Source organism: Corvus moneduloides, chromosome 4 (genome assembly GCF_009650955.1).
Source record: "Corvus moneduloides isolate bCorMon1 chromosome 4, bCorMon1.pri, whole genome shotgun sequence".
NCBI lineage: Eukaryota > Metazoa > Chordata > Aves > Passeriformes > Corvidae > Corvus > Corvus moneduloides.
In genome coordinates this window covers 62,971,537-62,989,683 of record NC_045479.1, presented here as the reverse complement: position 1 = coordinate 62,989,683, position 18,147 = coordinate 62,971,537, and the positions used below count along the sequence as shown (strand labels likewise).

The 18,147-nt window shown below is 36.0% G+C and overlaps 1 protein-coding gene across 3 annotated transcripts in view; it reads right to left on the bottom strand.

Moving 5' to 3' along the window:
* Positions 1–720: 720 nt before the first annotated feature.
* Positions 721–18,147, bottom strand: part of PHTF2 (putative homeodomain transcription factor 2) — a 62,537-nt gene continuing 45,110 nt past the window's right edge. For all 3 annotated transcript variants that reach the window (XM_032106079.1, XM_032106081.1, XM_032106082.1), the window contains exons 10-18: positions 16,483–16,701; positions 14,510–14,638; positions 13,052–13,324; positions 11,745–11,876; positions 10,704–10,790; positions 9,478–9,633; positions 6,159–6,254; positions 3,710–3,835; positions 721–3,096 (exon numbers count right to left, since the gene is read on the bottom strand). In XM_032106079.1, the coding sequence (XP_031961970.1) occupies positions 3,076–3,096; positions 3,710–3,835; positions 6,159–6,254; positions 9,478–9,633; positions 10,704–10,790; positions 11,745–11,876; positions 13,052–13,324; positions 14,510–14,638; positions 16,483–16,701 (1,239 nt within the window). In that variant the 3' untranslated portion in view covers positions 721–3,075. The remainder of the gene's footprint in view (positions 3,097–3,709; positions 3,836–6,158; positions 6,255–9,477; positions 9,634–10,703; positions 10,791–11,744; positions 11,877–13,051; positions 13,325–14,509; positions 14,639–16,482; positions 16,702–18,147) is intronic.

Here is an 18,147-nt window from a genome sequence, read left to right as displayed (position 1 = left end):
AGCTTTCCCCACTGGAAACGATGACTTTGTCAGCTGCTATTTATTACTAAAAGATTTTCCTCCCCACCTCCTGCACCAATACAGATATATTTTGTGCAGTCATGCCGTAAAAATGAGATTGCTTTATGGACTGAGAACAAAGAATCATGCATTCCTCCTTCAAAACCTTCTCTTACATTCCTACTGAGGGAAATTCACTACCAAGAAAAGCATAACAAAAGCCTACCTAAGGAGGCAGCAGTGGGTAGACCTGCAACACCAACAACCTTTTTCCTCCTTTTCCCTCCAACAGACAAGTTGGATGCCTTGGGGTTTGAAGTATCCAGTAAAGACAACAGCAGCAGCCCACTACCACCATCTGTAAAAAAGATAATTCCCTCTACTGTTTGTTGCTGGATGCCAAAGATGGACCTGTGAAATCTGAACCAGTAATATCCTTAAACATTACCTGGAATGAAACACGCTTGCAATACAGAGAAGTTTTTGGGAGTTACTAAACTTGGTAGCTACCCAAGGTGTTTTAAATGTCCCATTCCTAGAAGATGACATGAAGAACTAATCAAATTATTAAAGTATCTTTCTGCGTTTCACCTGTACTTCAACTTAGGTTGTTCTACATGATATTCTATATCATTTGCATTCCGTGCGCAGGTTTCTTTCCCAAACGTGCTTTAATTTAAATAATATGGATTTAAATCAAAACAGGCAGACACAGAAATATGCTGGACATACTAAAAGATACAGCTCACTGCATTTTTTTTTCTTTTTTACCATCAACCATAGAAAGCTTTATTCCAAGCCTGATCACACTTTCAGTTACAAAACACGGGGCAAAAAATAACAGTTAACACGCAAGAACTGCCATATTTCTACTTGCCTCTATTCTTATACTGGACTTTCCACATTGAGGGATGGAGAATAAACCTCTCTCATTTTTAACATAATGAATGTACCTAAGGGTAGCAAATAAAGGTTTTTATTATTTTTAATTTCATTTCACAAGTGTTTTACTTTCCCCAAGCCGCCGTTTGTTAGTGCAACAATCCAGCACAGTGCTAGTTGCTGAGGTATACATGGTTAAACTAATTTTACACCTTCAACCCAAACTGCAGTGCTTTCTCTCTCCTTTTTTTTTAAAAGTAATGAAAGCCATATATTCACTATTTCACATTTCTAAAAATAATTCCACTCTAGAGTAAAGAATGGTTTTGTAATAATGACAGGCTGTAAAATCAACAGCCTTATCTTTTATCACCCATAGAACTCCTGCTGTTCTTTTTTTTTTTTTTTAAGTATATTTTGTGCAAAATTAAGTTCTGTGTAGGTCTGTACCGTAATTTGGAAAAAACTGTGTATAAAATGTATTTAATTTTTAAAAACAATCCCAACGTCAAACAACAGAGAAAGGAGAAACAGATCAGAGGCAGCTGAAGTTTTCACATGAGAAACTAAATATAGTATGTTCTTAAAGCTCCAGTAATACATTCTTCCAAAAACCAGAATGCACTTTGGTCATTATTAAACATTAGTACAGAGGCAAATAAAATACAAAATGCTTGTTTGTGTTGCTTTATATATAAAAATATTTTTATACCACATAAGTTTAAGATTCAATACTTCCAATCTTTCAAGATTCTGAAGATTAGCAAACATAGTGCAATGTCCAGACTCTTGCAATTTTTCAGTATGAAGCCAGTATTTTAGAAACATAAAATGTAAGAATACTTGTGCCTGGTGGTAATAATCCTCCCAAAATAATTTGTAGAAGGGAAGTTTGTTCCAAGCTGCTTAATTCCACAGGGATGGATACATTATTTTTGTCACACTGAAGAACCACGAGTCAATATGACTGGTCCCTGTGGGAGGCAGGGATAGCAGGCAGAGGGAGAGGTGTTGGAAACCCCAGCAGAAAGCACAAGGGAATGACACCTGCTGGGGAGGAATGGGAGTTATTTCAAGACACAAACCTGCCAAATACCAGGCTTTGTGAGCTCTGCTGCTCACCAGAGCAACTTGTTCTCTGTGTTTAATTGTTCTTAAACTTCAGTGTGGTACGAATGGCATATACTATAGCGTACAAGAGGAGAGTATCTATCATTTGCTCACTCATTCAAAGCATTCCTTTCACCAGTAAATAACTTGCTTGTTTAAATATTCAACTTCAACATATAATACATACTCCTCCATAGTTCACCATAATATATCCCAATTAATATACATTTATATGTATAAAGTTTTTCATTAAAAGTAACAATAAAAAGTGCACATGCACAGTCAGAGCTGCACAGAACAGCCTAGTATTTCAAATAAATACAATATTTAATTTTTATCAAAATATCATACAGCATAGTAATAAATTTACAATTATTGCTCTAATAAGTGTGTTATCAAAGAACACTTGTTGACTTCTTATATAATACCTTTTTAATATCCCAGGATATTTAAACTGCAGCCTATATGAGTTTAGATCCTGGAATTACTCAAAATACTAGAAATACCCACTTGTTTCTAATAGCAATATAAAACATTTTTGCTACCTGTCATACTGTATAGTCAGTACTTTATTTTTTGAACATGTCTCACTTTTCTATTGCAACCAAACATCTATTGACATTGTCCTCATAAATGACTGGTGCAAATGAAATATTCTAAGCAATTTTACCACACTATCAAAAATCAAATGACTTCCATATAGTGTTACTGGTAACTAAAAATGTTCAGCATTGGCTTCAGCTTTAACAGAAAGCGCAATTTAGTGTAACCAATTTTCAGGATTTCAAACTCTCAGACACACAGTTTTTGACCCTTCCTAAATCTGACCCTTTCCAAAACTAAGCAAGTAATTTGAAAATAAAACATAAATGTCAACTAGAACGAACATTAAACCAGTGAGAAGATGAAATAAATATAAAGATTGCACAAGACAGATGTAAACACTTCGGTTTTCCAAATGACGTCCTTGAAGAGGTTGTAGCGTCTGAGATACAGATTCGGTGGCTGCTGTGAGGCAGTTTTGTCCATCAATGAGCTTTTCTATAACACTGTGTTCTGTTATCTCATCATCTTTCTATACTGTCAAGATTTGATCTTCCAGAGCTGGAAAAATTAGAGCAGTACATCAATTTATTTCTCAAACTGTTTCTGTTTACCAGAACTGCAATACCACCACATCTTTTTTTCTTACTGCACTTGCTGCGTATTCTAATGACACACAAAATACATTTTACATTCATTTACTTCTAAACAAGAAAAAGACAGTAGATGTAAGCAAACTTGATGGCCAGTAAAGGGCTTTGTGACAACTACAAGCTTGTGCAAGATGCTTGTGCAAGACGGATAGCCTGCTGTGTCTGCTTCCCTTTAAGAGCTACAGAGTCAACAGTGAGGAATTAGAGAGAGAAATCAAATCTGGGATATGAAGAAAAGTTAAGGAAGGTTTTGTATTTATAAGTGTCTCTGTATTTGTGTCAAGAATTCTTGTAATTAAGTGTCCTAAATGAAGTTACCAAGCCACAAAATGAAAAAAAAAAAAGTTTAAAGGGCTGGTCTGACAAATACATTATTCTTCTGATATAGCTTTAATTTAATAATTTAGTAAGTTTTCAAACAATAGATCTTCTAGTTAGCCTGGTTCAGAATTACCTATGCTACAATATGTGTTCCATCTACAAGAACATAGTGAAAAAAAGGATGCTTCTCAAATATTTACCTTCAGATTAAATCCAAGCAAGTCACTGATGACACCAGAAACAGCTGACAGGATGACAACTTGGGTGATGTTATAAAGCAGTGGATTCATTGTAAGCCCATATAACCTAAAGGGACTGTCCAGTTCCTAATAATGCAAAACAACAGCATTGTTAAAAAACAAAAATTACACAAAGGGGGTTTTGTTCACATATGTATTGTGCAATATTAGACACTTTATGAAGTCTTCAAGACCCAGTGAAGTAAAACACTCTCCTATTATTCTGCATATAAAACACAACGTGCAGGAAAATATCCATCACATTAACTGACTTGACTGCTGTTGTCTTAATAACCGTTCAAAAAATTGGAGGCTACCCATGTACAGCATCTACCAATCTGCTCATGAAGCCAAGAAAATAAAGAGCTAGGTGCCACCATCTTAGAATTCCTTATAATTTTCCAGAAATCACCTTCAGTGTTAAAAGAACTGACAAGCAGCAGAACCACAAAAAATAAGAAAAGGAAGATTTTTCATAATGACAGAAGACTACCTCACAACTATGAAAATTAACAAAAATGTCTTTCCTATTGCAATTTTCTTCCTTTTCCATTAATTTTGAGATTAACTACTGATCAATACAGCCAGAAAAGGATGATAAAGGGAAAAAAAATCCTAATAATCATTGGACTGCCAATACTTTACATTTTTTTTATTGGAAGGAACAAAAAATTAGCCCAAATTAATCTGTAATAAAACTTCAACAAAGATGCTATTTCACCAATTTTCAATTAATTGTGTGTGGATATAGTCACCCAAACTTTTCTGGCCGAGAAATACATCAAATAAAGGAAGGAAAAATGAGTTTTAAAATATAAGAGTGGATTATATAAAGTCTACCAACTATCACTGCTTTGGTCATTCATATTTTCTAGCTTTAAATTCATCTTCATCCCTCTCCTGTATTACATCCTGGGCCTTGAAAAAGGCCTTATAAACTCTTTCTTAAAAAAGAAGAATTTCAAAGCTATGATTCTTCTTTCAAAAAGGTGAAATAAGAACGAACAACCTTTTCATTTAGATGTAATGTGGTATAAAACTCAGCTGCAAATACAAAAGATACAAAAGACATGATTCTAAGAAGGACAGCAGAGAAATTCTTTAAGGAAAAAGTTTTTAGATTTTGGATTCATCTTATCAATTTTGTGAATAAGAAAACAATAAGAATATTCAACAGAATCTAGTCTTTATAAAAGTTTAAAGATCAAAATCAAATTTTAAAAACCCTGAGCCCATTTAGCTACTGGACATGAAGTATGTAATTGTGCTGATCACTAACTACCAAGAATTTATTTTAAGCTCATAGTAGGTGGCTTGGAAATCTCACTTTTCACTACGTTTTTACAGTAACTAAGTGATGGCCTGAGTCTGGGATTTGTGCCACAAAAGCCAAGTCCCCCACTGGAAAAAGCTGTGAGTTGATACACTTCTGGCAAGAGTAAAACACAAACACTTTTTTTGAAACACTGAAAAGAGCACGAAAAAATGGAAGCAACTTCGACCAAGAGTTGATCACCATCCAACCCACCCACATTCTCACGGCACACAAACACTTCAGCTCATGAGATGATAGCATGAACCTGTTGGCCTTTGTCTGTTCTACTCATCCAGTTTCTCCTTGAATCCAGAGAACCTTTCTGCATCCACAGTATCCTTTGACCACCTGATGCACTGAGCATACTTCCTTTCGTTTGCTCCACAACCAGATCGTAAAAGCCCTGCAGTCCCTTACTCCTACACCAGGAGATAGTCCCTGACTTTGGCTCTCCTTATTGCTGCAACACAACTCTCAAGTTGTTGCTTTGTCAGCACTGAGTCCTCGCTGACTCCATCAGTCCTCTCATGGAAAGTGCTGTGTATCGTTTTAGAGGAGGGGACCAGCACACACCTTGCTCAAGGTGTGCTGGTGGGGGGAATTACTCATCTAACTAGAAGAAATCCTCTGATTTCAGCTTCTGGCTGGCCATATTAAACCAAGGTTTAGCTTCATTTTAAGGGTTGCTCCCTGGCACATGGAAATCAACAGGCTAAGGGACCAGAGTTCAGTGTGTGGTAGAGTGAGGCCACAAGGTCTTAAATCACCACTATATTGACACTCAAAACAGACAATAAAATTGCATCATTTATTTCTCAAGCATTCATCATCCTGTCCACCCTGAAGTACTTTCTCTCACACTGCTAATATACAGCTAAAGAATAAAAACTTATTGCATGTAATAGTAATTTGCAATCCACAATCTGCAACATAACAGACTGCAGTGTATGAACAAGCAGCATCACTGTGAAAGCGGCACAGGGCAAATTTAAACCAAATAAACACCCTACTGCCTGCAGAAGTCACACAAGTGACTCTTTAACCAACCTATTCTACTTCTTTTTTATAATATGGGAATACTATTTTAATTCTTACCTTCAATAACTTAGTAGCAAGCTTTAAAACATTGTTCACTAGTGTCAGTTCCTCCTTCTTATTAGGCTTTTTCTCCATTTTCAAGTACAAGTTTATCTGATTGAAAACAAAAACACAAGTATCACCACCAACTCAGAATTTAAAGGAATTAATTTGGAAATATTCAATATTTCAACAAAGTGATTACTCAGCAGCCAAATGACAAAACTGCAATGACGTTTCTGCAAGCAAGCAAATTTTTTGTTTCCTTTTTAATATTTAAGAACAAGTACTGGCTCAGCACCATAGGAAAACACAATCCTTATGATATAACAAATTACATTTGACATTATTATAGCACCGACTTTAAAGTTTAGTCTGATCTATAAATTAGGCAAGAAAAACCACCAACATAGGTAAGGTTTATATAATTTCTTTTCCTCATTCAAGAGTTGCCTGAGGTTTGACAATTCATCTCCAGAAGGGTTTTATACAAGTGGGCAGACCTTACAAGACTTAACATCCTCAAAAGTTATTGAACAGAATGAAATGCTAAAACATAATTCTGCTAAAGTGTAATTTCTTTTAAAAGATTCTAGTATAATTTAGTACTTCATGAGCACCTTGAATGCAGAAAAATCAATCTTTCCAGTGCCTTGAAGTATTTGAAAAATTATTAAACTCTTCATTGCTGTAGGAGAACAGTACATTGAACATTTCAATATTTCTGTGAAGCAGACTTTTTCAGGTCATTATTTCTGAGAAAGTTAAGAGTTCAAATTAGCTCTCTTTCGGCCTTTTAGTAATTTTGAAACATCAACTTTCATTCTCAAACAGCCTATCTTTGATACCCAAGATCAGACAAAGGCTAGGTTTTTTTCTTTTCTATTGCATAACAAAAGCAAATCAAAGGAAAAAGTGTCTTGAAAAGCCACTGAATTTTATTTTAGGATGAAAACCTTCAAAATAAAAAATTAACAATTTAGCAACGTGCTGAAGTAGTCCTTCAGATGACACCTGACTACAGAAAGGAAGAGATGCTATATGATGCTATGATATACTTAACCACATTATTGTATGGTGGTTATTGAAATACGGTCCACAGACATCTAAAACAAGTAACTGAATATTATCAGATCTCCCTAAAAAGACCACTTTCTTACACAGGTTAAGAATCAAAACCTATGCCTAATATATTCCAAGGCATATTAAGGTCGTGAACTATCTATTACTATTGCATTTTAAACTAAAATTATGCTTCCAGAGGCAAAGAGATTCCAATCTTTAAATATAAAACTACTGATTTCAACGATTCAATATTTATAAGCAGGACTAAACAAAGAATAAAGGCTTTAATTAGCAACCCTGAAAACCCTAGGAAGATTCAAACCTCTTTTAAGAGCTATTATGATTTCCTTAATTTCAATAACAAACATGGCATCAGGAGAGGAGTGTGTATGCACAGCCATCTACCACACATATTTTGAGACCCAAAACTGGCAAAATAACAACTATGGTCAGACCATACACTTGATTTTGCTCACAGATTTACAAGACCAATTAAAAACACTTTCAGAAGGACCTGAAAAATTACAACCAAACAGCATACAGTCAAAAAGATCCCTTTTAGTTTCCCATCATGACTCCCAATCATGAAATTCATAGATTGAATATAAAGAACACAGAAGTGCCTAGAACTTTGCTTGCAAAAGTAGAATTTGCAGTTTCATCTTATCCTTGGAGCATTTAAATTGAATCTGGGAGTTGAGACTCATTTGTCTTTTTTTGTTAATGTTGTTGTATTTTCCTATTTGTTTTCAGCTTTGTTCTCTTCTCAGTGAGCCTAATAACTCTACTGTGTTGTTTTCCAAGACACTGGATCAGATGTGCTTTTTTAGATAAAGTGAGTGTCAGTCAATTTATTCAGCTTCACCCCTCTTGAAAAGCCAAAATGTCAGACTTTCATGAGTCTGTCTCAAGAGCACTGTAAATGTGCTGTAGTACCCAGCTCTAGCAAATGAAAGTGAGTTCTACCCAAGGTGAAGTGTATCCTTTTAATTTTCTGAGAAACAATTGTGAATTCTACTTTGGTTTTCATTTCATAAAGCTGTCAGGTATTTTTGAGGGAAAAGACTTATAAGCTGGATTCAATGCAAAGATAAGTGTTTGATGACATAGCACTTCTTTAAGTTCTGAGGACATACAGAAAGTGTTTCTTTCAATGTCCATACTAGACTAAAATGTTCAAACACTGAATCCCAGGAAGAGCAGAGTATAGGAACCTATGAAAGCAAAATAAAGGCTTGGCAATCTCTCTCCCCTTGTTCTCTGCATTTTTTTCCAATCTTTATCCCAAACACTTCCCTCCATTTTCATTCCAGGAACAGCAGACAAACTTCACTGGGACATTCGGCTATTTGTACTCTGAGGATCAACAGAACCATGCAAAGCTCTCCAGGCTCAGGAACTCTGAAAGGTTTCAGAATGGTGCAAAATATCTCACTCAGGACAAGGCAGACGGGCAGTCTGGCTTCTCCATGTCCAGCCTCATCATCTTCAGTAAAGGCAGAATAAATCATTTATATCATCTGTCACAGGCCTCACATCCCAACTTTGGGACACACAGTTTGGAAGACTTTATTCTCCTACTTCAACACATTTTCTGTAGGAAACCTGTGAAGGTTTCTGAAACTGCCTATTTACCTTGCCCTAAAGAGATTGTTTTGGACCAGTGTGAAACTTAACAAGAAAGAGATTTCTTCTTCCCTAATTGAACATGCTTAGCTCGGAAAACTATCAGCAGTGCCAGGCAGAGCAGAGAGGGAAGTTTGAAGTACAAACACCAACCAGAACATTCCTGAGAAGAAACACACATAGACCCAAAGCCAAGCTTGAAAGATGAATGAAAAAAAAAAATTTCCAAGGAGTCTAGAGGAGGCTATATGTAATCCATGCAACCTAGCCATCCTAAGCTATCAGGCTGGAAACAGCAACTCACTTCACAGAGGGTAAGTTTGTTTTCAAATCTTTTACTCACCCACCCAATACTGAGATTCCAGGGGTTTTTTTCCTATCTAAAAACTACTTTTTATGTTTGTGTTCTGTAAGATGTTAAATTATATCAAAGGAGATGGTACCTCTAAGCCCACTCACTTAAACAGAAGTTGGGATAAAGTCAAACACTTATCTCAGAAACTGAACTTTGGGTTGCAGAGTGTTGCTTCACTTCCCCATAATTAACTCCCTAATCCAAACTATTTTAATAAATCTACAAGGCCTGAGACCTACCAGATGAATGAGTTGTTTAGATATAAAAATATAGGTATATGCAAATTCTCACCTGCTCAGTTAGCAATATTGAGGTATTGCTGTATTTTTTGCTTGTTTCAGATCCAAGAGTAACAAATCTTAAGAGAAAAAGAGTTAGTGAAATGCACCAAATTACGAGTTCCCAATTGTAGTGACAATCAAGGAAGATCTCATGCATGTGAAGTAGCTGAAAAATAAAGAGAAAAGAAATCAAAATTTAATTTGAAATAATAATTACACTATGATACAAGAAGATAGTTACATATCTCCACACCTTCAAGAAACATTTCCCAGTAATAAATATATGGAAGGTTTTGAGGCCTATAAAATTTGACTCAATTTTAAATCAACACTGTATTAAAGATATGAGGTCTGAGAAAAGATAAATAAAAAACCACACTCTAAGACAATTTTAAACTCCTGTTCAAATTTGCAAAGGCACTACATGGGATAAAAAACAAAATACAGCCTCACATGTACTAAATTTTATATAAATTACATTCTTAATAAAATATCGTTAGCTACCAGGCAAACACAATAGAGTTAATTAGAAATTGGAAAGAAAATACAACCAGAAGCCATTCAGAAGATCCCCTATATTTTGAAACAGTAGCTCAAAGACAAATCTTAAGCAGTAGAAATCTTTAAACATAGATTTGCTTACTAAAAGACTTTCCACTAGAGGGCAGGCAAATATAGCCAACAAGCCTGTTTCTCACAAAAAAGCATCAACCAAATTCAGTTATCAACTGCCTTTACAGAAGAAAATGTGTATTGATGCAAAATGTTACAAAGAAAAAAAAAAAGTGTTCCAAAAACCACAATGAAAAATGAAGGAGGACACAGATTTAAAATACAACAGTGATATCACAGAATCATAGAACATCCTGAGCTGGCAGGGACCCACAAGGATCATACAGCCAATCCCTGGTCCTGCACAGGACACTCCCAAGAATCACATTGTCCCAGGTGCAGAATCCACCACTTGCCCTCGTCAGACTCCACACTGTGGGTGATTTCCCAGTCCTCTAATTTGTTGCTATAAATAAGTTTATTTCGCTATTACAGAAAAACATGCTAAAGTAGATGAAATGAACAATACAAAATGGAGCTCCATTCTGAAAAGCTGTAACAGCTATTACTGGTTTTTCCCTGGGGTCTTCTAACTTACTAGAAATCACTGTGCAAAAGGCACTCAAAACTGTTTTGAAAGCTATTTAAGTCATGGTTGTTTCTCTACAAGTAGAATTTCCTCACCTGTGCACAACAGATGAACACAACTGAGATAGTCAGTAGGAAGGCAGATGAAACGATGACATCCACGGAGCGCTGAGGACCTCGACGCTGAAAATACAGGATATGCACATGTGAGTGAAACCCCACCCCATCAGCACTGGTATTTAGCATAAGTAGTAAGAATCCCACTGTTCTTCACTGTTTATTTCTCAGTTGGGTCAGTTCCCTCTGCACCTGCTTCTGACCACTTTTTTGCTAGCCACATTATTATACAAATGTTCCTGGTGGCACAACAAAAGGTGGAATACATAGGTGTGGCTGCGAGGAAAGAAGGAAAGACATTCTCTCCACAACCCTCTGCAGAAATTTAAAACACCAAAACTACATTCTATCATCCAAGTGATGTTATCCTCCTCACCCCACCAGCACCATACTAAACTTTGTTTGCTTATAGTTCCTGCTTTCCATGCTCTCCAGCCTCCACACCGTAATTCCTTAATGTTTTCATAAACCTTTTCCTGCTTGTAAAAACTACTGATAGGAGATTTCAGGGATCAGAACGTCTTACATAGACACAATTTCTAGCTTCACCTGGCACACATACACTTACAGCACAAATACACATGAACTGTCTTGCTTTATAAATTCCTTGTGTTAATGATACCAACTGATAAGACTCTTACAATAAGATACTGTCAGCATATACTACAAGTGGTCAGTTTTTACCCAACATTTTCACAAAACTTTTCAGCTGGCATTACTAAGACAAGACTCCAACTCTGAGCACACTCATGCTTTAATCCAAGGTGAAAACCAAACTTCAACTTTCTCAAAATCTGTCTGCCTGCAGGCACTGCTGGCCGAGAGTCACAAAACTGAAGCAACTATGGGACATATGCACCAATAGTGAGTGTACAGGAGGAAATAGACTACAACACCAACCTTCCACCAGCAGCATAGGAGAAATTTTATGTTAGAACATAATCATATGGTATTTTTAAATGTTTAAAATTTATTAAATGTGTTAAATTCTTATTAAAGCAAAAATATACATTATTTTACCTTTAGATAGGACCTGAGAGAAAGCCACATTTTTATATTCTGCACTTTCTTCAAGCGGAAGTGAGGAACCTCCGATTTTCTTGCCCTTCTGGCAGATGTTAGATGACCAAAAAGTTTGGCAAAAAGTAGCCTCTGCAGAGAAGAAAATAAAATTACCTTAACTGTTAACTGATTTTCAGAGGCACTAAAAAAATAAGAGAAAAGGCCTCAATAAATATGTCAAAGTAATGTACAACATGCCAGCAAAAATGAAAATAAGTTAATATAAACCAGAAATAAGTGCAGCAGTATATTATTAAAAAGAGGAAATGCACTACAACATTTTAAAAGTCTCCATATTCCAATGATTAACAAAATTTAGCTACACTTTGAGTTCTTTTACTCAAACTTTAGACAACAGATCTGCTATGCTCTTAAAACTTGGGGAAAAAAACCCAAACCTGCCTTTTCTAATTTCATTAGAAAGCACCTATACCACAGGAGATCCTTTCAACAAAAATCATTATTAGAAGCAGGTTAATTCTATTCTACTGTATTACATCACATATTTTGACTATAATTTGAGAACAGAAAGTATAAAAATGTTTCCTTTGCAGACCAGTAAGTATTTATATGCTGCAGCTAGTAAGGTTGTTCTCTGAAGTTGCAATTACAGTAACAAGCCATGGTGTATTACTTCAGAGAGCAGCTCTCACCATCTCCAGCCACAGAACTGATCTAACAATGAAGCAGGCAGGGCCTTGGCCACGGATGGACAGAACTGTTCTGAATGTCCCATCCCTGGAAGTGTTCAAGGCCAGGCTGGATGGGGCTCTGAGCAACCTGGTCTAGTGGAAGGTGTCCCTGTCCATGACAGGGGGGTTGGAACGGGATGATCATTAAGGTTCCTTCCAACCCAAACCATTCTATGATTTTATGAATTAAATTGAAGGTTTTGAATGAAACACACTGGAAATTTATAGAGCTCTTTTCCTGAAACTACATCTCTTTGTGGAAACGTGAGACAACCTGGGACATGACTAAGCATTGGGTTAATGCATTGAACCAGTTTTCCCTTAGGAATTCTCTCCAGGGGAAAAAAAAAAAAAAACAAACCAAAACAGCATCAAAACCAACTTTTTAGCTACAGAGACTTCAGTCCACTGGAGTCATCTCCCAAACTGCAAGCCCACTGAAGTGTTTATCATCACTGATCTATCACTCATAGCGTGCTGAAGAAAACAAGTTTAAAATATCCACAAAGTCAAAAAATACAAACATTAAACCTTGGTTTGCTTCAGATGAAGTCTCCTGGCTTGTTTTCATACCTGTTTATATGTTCTCTCTGCTACACAGAGCAGAAAAAAGAAAATCCACACTAGAGACACCCGGACCACAAAACTTATAATAACCATTGAGAGAACCAAAACATCTCCATCTGATCCAAATGCAGTCATGCAAAGCTCAGTGGCAGAATGTGCAGCTAGTTGTTCTAAATCTTTAGCTTGGGAAAGTCGAAAGACAAAGGGCATTAAACCCAAGATTAAAGATATGACATTTCCAAAAATTTGATAACCAATTCCTGGTATATAGCTGTTCACCTAAAAAAAAAAGAAAAGGTATATATTTAACTTCGGAATGATTTTGTCATTAAGTCAATAAACAAAACGTTAATGTCTTTATTTTATCACAACACTTTATAATCTGGCAAATTACATGAAAACTTCAACCAATCATCTTCCCATTTTACTACTGATAAATGAGGAAGTCCTCAAAGAGCACTTAATGCACAGGAGCCAAATAAGACAAGTAATTTAAAAACCCAACAGTAAAACACCACAGTTAAACTCCAGTGCATATTCCTGCATTAGAAATTCACTGAATGCTGAATTAACCAAGTGGGCCAATCAGACTGTGCTGCTTGGACACTTTACCTTGCTCCTATTTCTGGTTAAGGCTGTACCCTTTTTAGTGGAATCAAAGTGTTTACAGTGCAGCCAAGACTGGAGCTCTGTTGTGCTGGCTATGGCTTGGTGAGTTTATCTCTGCTGTGCATCGCATCCACAACAGTAAAGTCTCTGAGTCAAGCAGAGATCAGAACTAGGTTTGTGAATACATTGCTTTTTAACAAGTTGGAGAGAGTAAGTATCAACTTGTCAGAACAAGTGAGAGTTTTCTTCAGCTGTGCTTGGATTTTGTGACCAACTCTACAAAATACCCACGTTGTCTATATTGAAAAAGAGCACAATATCAACTAAATGCATTTCCAACTGTTTCCTGAAGAGGAGTACTAGGAGAAAGGAGGGAGGACTAGTGAGAACATCCCACTCATCCTCTTAGAGGTTTGCTTCCTAAAGAGGAAAGCTTTCTTTTCCTATCCTAACTTTAGCATCCAGATACACAGATCTTTATTCATAACTCAATAAATTACTTGCTCATCGAAATCAAGGCAATAAACACAAATATTCACAGCATGTATCAATAAAACTGAGGCTGGCTATGTGTGCAAGCACCTAACAATGCAAACACCTTTTTTTGTCCAGACACTGAAGATTTGGTAGCTCTTTAATCTGGTATTAACAAGTAAATCAGTGTGATGTAAGCCATATAACAATAATGTGAATAACAGATACTTAAACAATAACACAAACAACAAAACACACAACTTAAAAAACCCACAACCAACCAACCACACCCCCCCCAACCATAAACCAAGCTTGGTAGTGATAGTGGTAGTGCTTACAATTCTAAATACAATATTTGCATAAAGCAAAACAAATACTCACTCTGTTCATTATCATACCACTGATTTCAAGCACAGACATATCTGCTTTCTTGCAGTCATTACCCTCCCATACAATTGCACTTATTTTTTCTAATCCTGGATTCAAACTGTGGATCCAAGGCAAATGACTCTGGGAAAGACAAGGAGTATCTTCCATCAGAATTAATCTCTTTTCGTGTCAGTATGCCTTTGTCAGCAATATACTAACAACAAAAAAATGCCCAAACCAAAACACTTTAGACTGACACAAATACTGCTATAAAATGCTATATTGCTATATAGCATTTACTTCTACTATATGTTAACCTCATTCCTCAAAATCATCCCCTTCTTTTCCAAGAAATAGTTGTGAGAACAGAGATCTCTCCTTCTCCATACTCCATTTTGTAATAGGGATTAGTTAATGTGACTAAGGATTTACTGGCTTCTTTTTCACTCAAACATATCAAAGAAGAAAGAAATATGAAAACAAAGTTCCATTTATAAGTAATTTTATAATTCTGACACATTTAATGAATTTTTTTATTATTATTTATTTCCCTCTAACATTCTGAAAAGCACTCTTCTCAGGTTAAGCCTAAGGGCAACAATTGTTTAATGCACTCTTGATATTTGTATACTTCCCAATCCTTGTTATGGATAAAGACCCCCTGTGCACACTGTATCTGGCCAGACTCAGAGAGCAATAGGTGTCTAATCAGTACAGGCAGCTCCTAGAGCCAAGCAATCCCACACTCATCTACTGATTGCACTTAGGGCTCAGGGACCTTCTTCTCAAACCAAAGCCAAGTGAGAACTAATGGATATGGGAAAATGTTAAGGGGACATGTTATGCTGTGGCCATTTCTTGACTTTCCTCAGTTCTGTCTCCCTCCTCCTCTCCCACTCAGGAGATTAAAACTGCTTTCAAGTTTAGTCACCTGGCACTATGTGCATCACACTGCTGGAGGTGGTGGTGCTGGCAGGGGCAACAGCATGCTATTATTTTTAGATTTTAATTATCATTGATCAAAAGTAAAGCTTTATTTTCATTTTATCACTTGCTTTGTAAGTATTGATCTGAAATCTTTTTAATCTCTTCAGTACTCAATTATATCCCTTATTTCAACTGAATGAAGAAAAAATGATTTATATTATTAGAACATCATAAACATTTGTTGCAGGTTTTTCTTAACCACGGTTTTCCAAGCTCTCCCTCTAGAGGGAGTATCAGCACCAGGAGCTGAAACTCAAAAACTTACAATCTGCAATCAAATAGAAAAATTCTCAACTCATCAACTCAATAAATACACTGCAATTCAACTCACTACTCCAAGGCTTAGTGTTTAATGGAATGCAAGCAGGAAGAACTAAAAATATAAAAAAGGCTGCATGAAATTCAAATTGCTATTATTAACTTTAAGGTTAAAAAAAATTTTAACTGAATAGAATTTAGACATGTATAATACACACATGATATCATATACATACACATATACATGAAGCATGTGTTATCCTTCTGTTTGCTTTTCCTATATATACCTTTTAAAATAAGCAAACAGAAAGCTGTCTGATATGTGCTTATAAAAAGCAATGCCACTAGAGAAAAAAAAAAAGGGGGGGGAACCCACCAAAACCCAAACAACAAAAAATTAAACAAAACAAACAAACAAACCCCCAGAAAAATAAACAACTAAACAGAACCACTTATCAAAGAGGAAACGTAATCAGTACTTTCCCTAAACTAGAATTAAGATTCAAACACTCAAATAGTCTACAGGCTATTTTGATATATTGTCATACTCTCTTCATTCGACAAATTAATGACTGAGTAGCAGAAATCAAGTTTTCCTTCTTTTAATTCTATCAAATCACTTTGGCTTTGATACTTCCATTTAATATAGGTCTTTGTCCCAGGCCTTCTGTGACATATGATAAAACAGGCAACACTGAGTTTATGTGTAGAGTAAAAGACCAAAACTGGTGGACACCAACCTGATGAAATGGGTCATCTCTGTACTCTTTCTTCACACACGGATTCACTTGAGGGCTTTCCACATCTGTCTCACTGGTACAGGACGAGTGGCACTCAGCACAGTGTAAGAGGTCCTCCCACAGCACATCTTCTGTTTCTGACTCTGGCCTTGCACTCTCAGAGTCTTGTCTGGAGCTTGAGCACCGAGAACTGCAGCTAGTACCTGATTTAGGTGTATCCTGAAACCCAAATATCCACTGGAATTAATGTAGCTGTTTTATTCCACATCATTTCCTGGCAGAGAAGTTCAAATCAGTGAACCTGTGTCTATCTGGATTTTTAGGTTCTAATCCATTATCTTTCTCATTGGAAAGATTTGGATGTTTATTGTGTCTAAGAAGTTGCACATTTTAAGATACTGTACCAAAAAAGCAACAGTCCATGCTTTTTTGGGGAGGGGGTCACATAAGGAAGAATCAAATCATATTCATTATTAAAAGGAAATAAGTACTTCACAGATTTTTTGGAGCTCAGTAGTTTAGAATTTGACAGCAATTATCAAGCCACAAGCTCCAGCTATAGCTCAAACTTCTGAGGAACTGATGCTCAGAGTCCCTAAAACCACATTGTTACTACTAACAGACCTTCTCAAAGATGGAGTGAGCTTGTTTGAAGACAGTAATGCATCAGGTATAGAGGGGAAAAATAAGCAAGGGTACACATAGCTAATGCCAGGTAATGCCATCTGTAATCTGCAGAGTTATACATAAAATTTTAATTATTTTAAACAAACTGCAGTTGACAAACAAGTATGCCTTTGTAAACTCAAATTTTACCTAGATCGTAGATAAAGAAAGAAAAATCTTGAGTTTGGGACATTCAAATCTCCCAATACATACACATGAAACAATCTACTGTTGTCTTCAGAACAACAATGCACAGTTTAAACTACTTTCTAGAATAAACAGAATCCACTTCCAGCAAGACGGGGTGTAATACTAAAAGCAGTACCACCTACTCATTGCCATCCTCTGGCAATTTCCATTCCCTCTTAACACAAAGTTTATTTCTTTCTACTAATTTCTCTTGAGAACACACACACAATGTTTTACACTGAAACAAAAACCTAAGCAATGTTTCAGCAGACATACTAACTTAATATGATTCATAGTGCATTACTATCTGAAGAAATGTTCTTTGTTCTTTCTGAAAACCACGCTTAATGTATTTTATGTAAACCATTTTGTAAAGAAATGTTCAGAAAAAATTTGATCTGAACTTTCTCCATCTTTTACAAAGTGAGGGATAACACCAATGCAGAAAGAGTCTGAAGTATTTTTTTCTTAAAATGCAAAAAAGAAGATATTTATAGAAGGCAGTCACTTCTGGGTACCACTGAGGCCTGAAGTTAATAAAGTAAGAACATTTAAAAAAGCTTGCTCAAACAACAGTTAAGTAGACACGTAAACACAAAGATAAAAGAAAATGTAGGACAGAATTTGAGAGTATATCCATTGACTTCACTAATTTATTTTTTTAAAATACAAAGAAAGCTTTCACTGATTCGAAAACTATTGTTTCATTTCCTTTGTAATGGTGTGGGGGAGGCAAATTGGTAGCAAGAAAGAAAAGCTTCCTCTTTCATTGCATCAGTCAGATCAGTGAACGAGGAATAAATGTAAAAC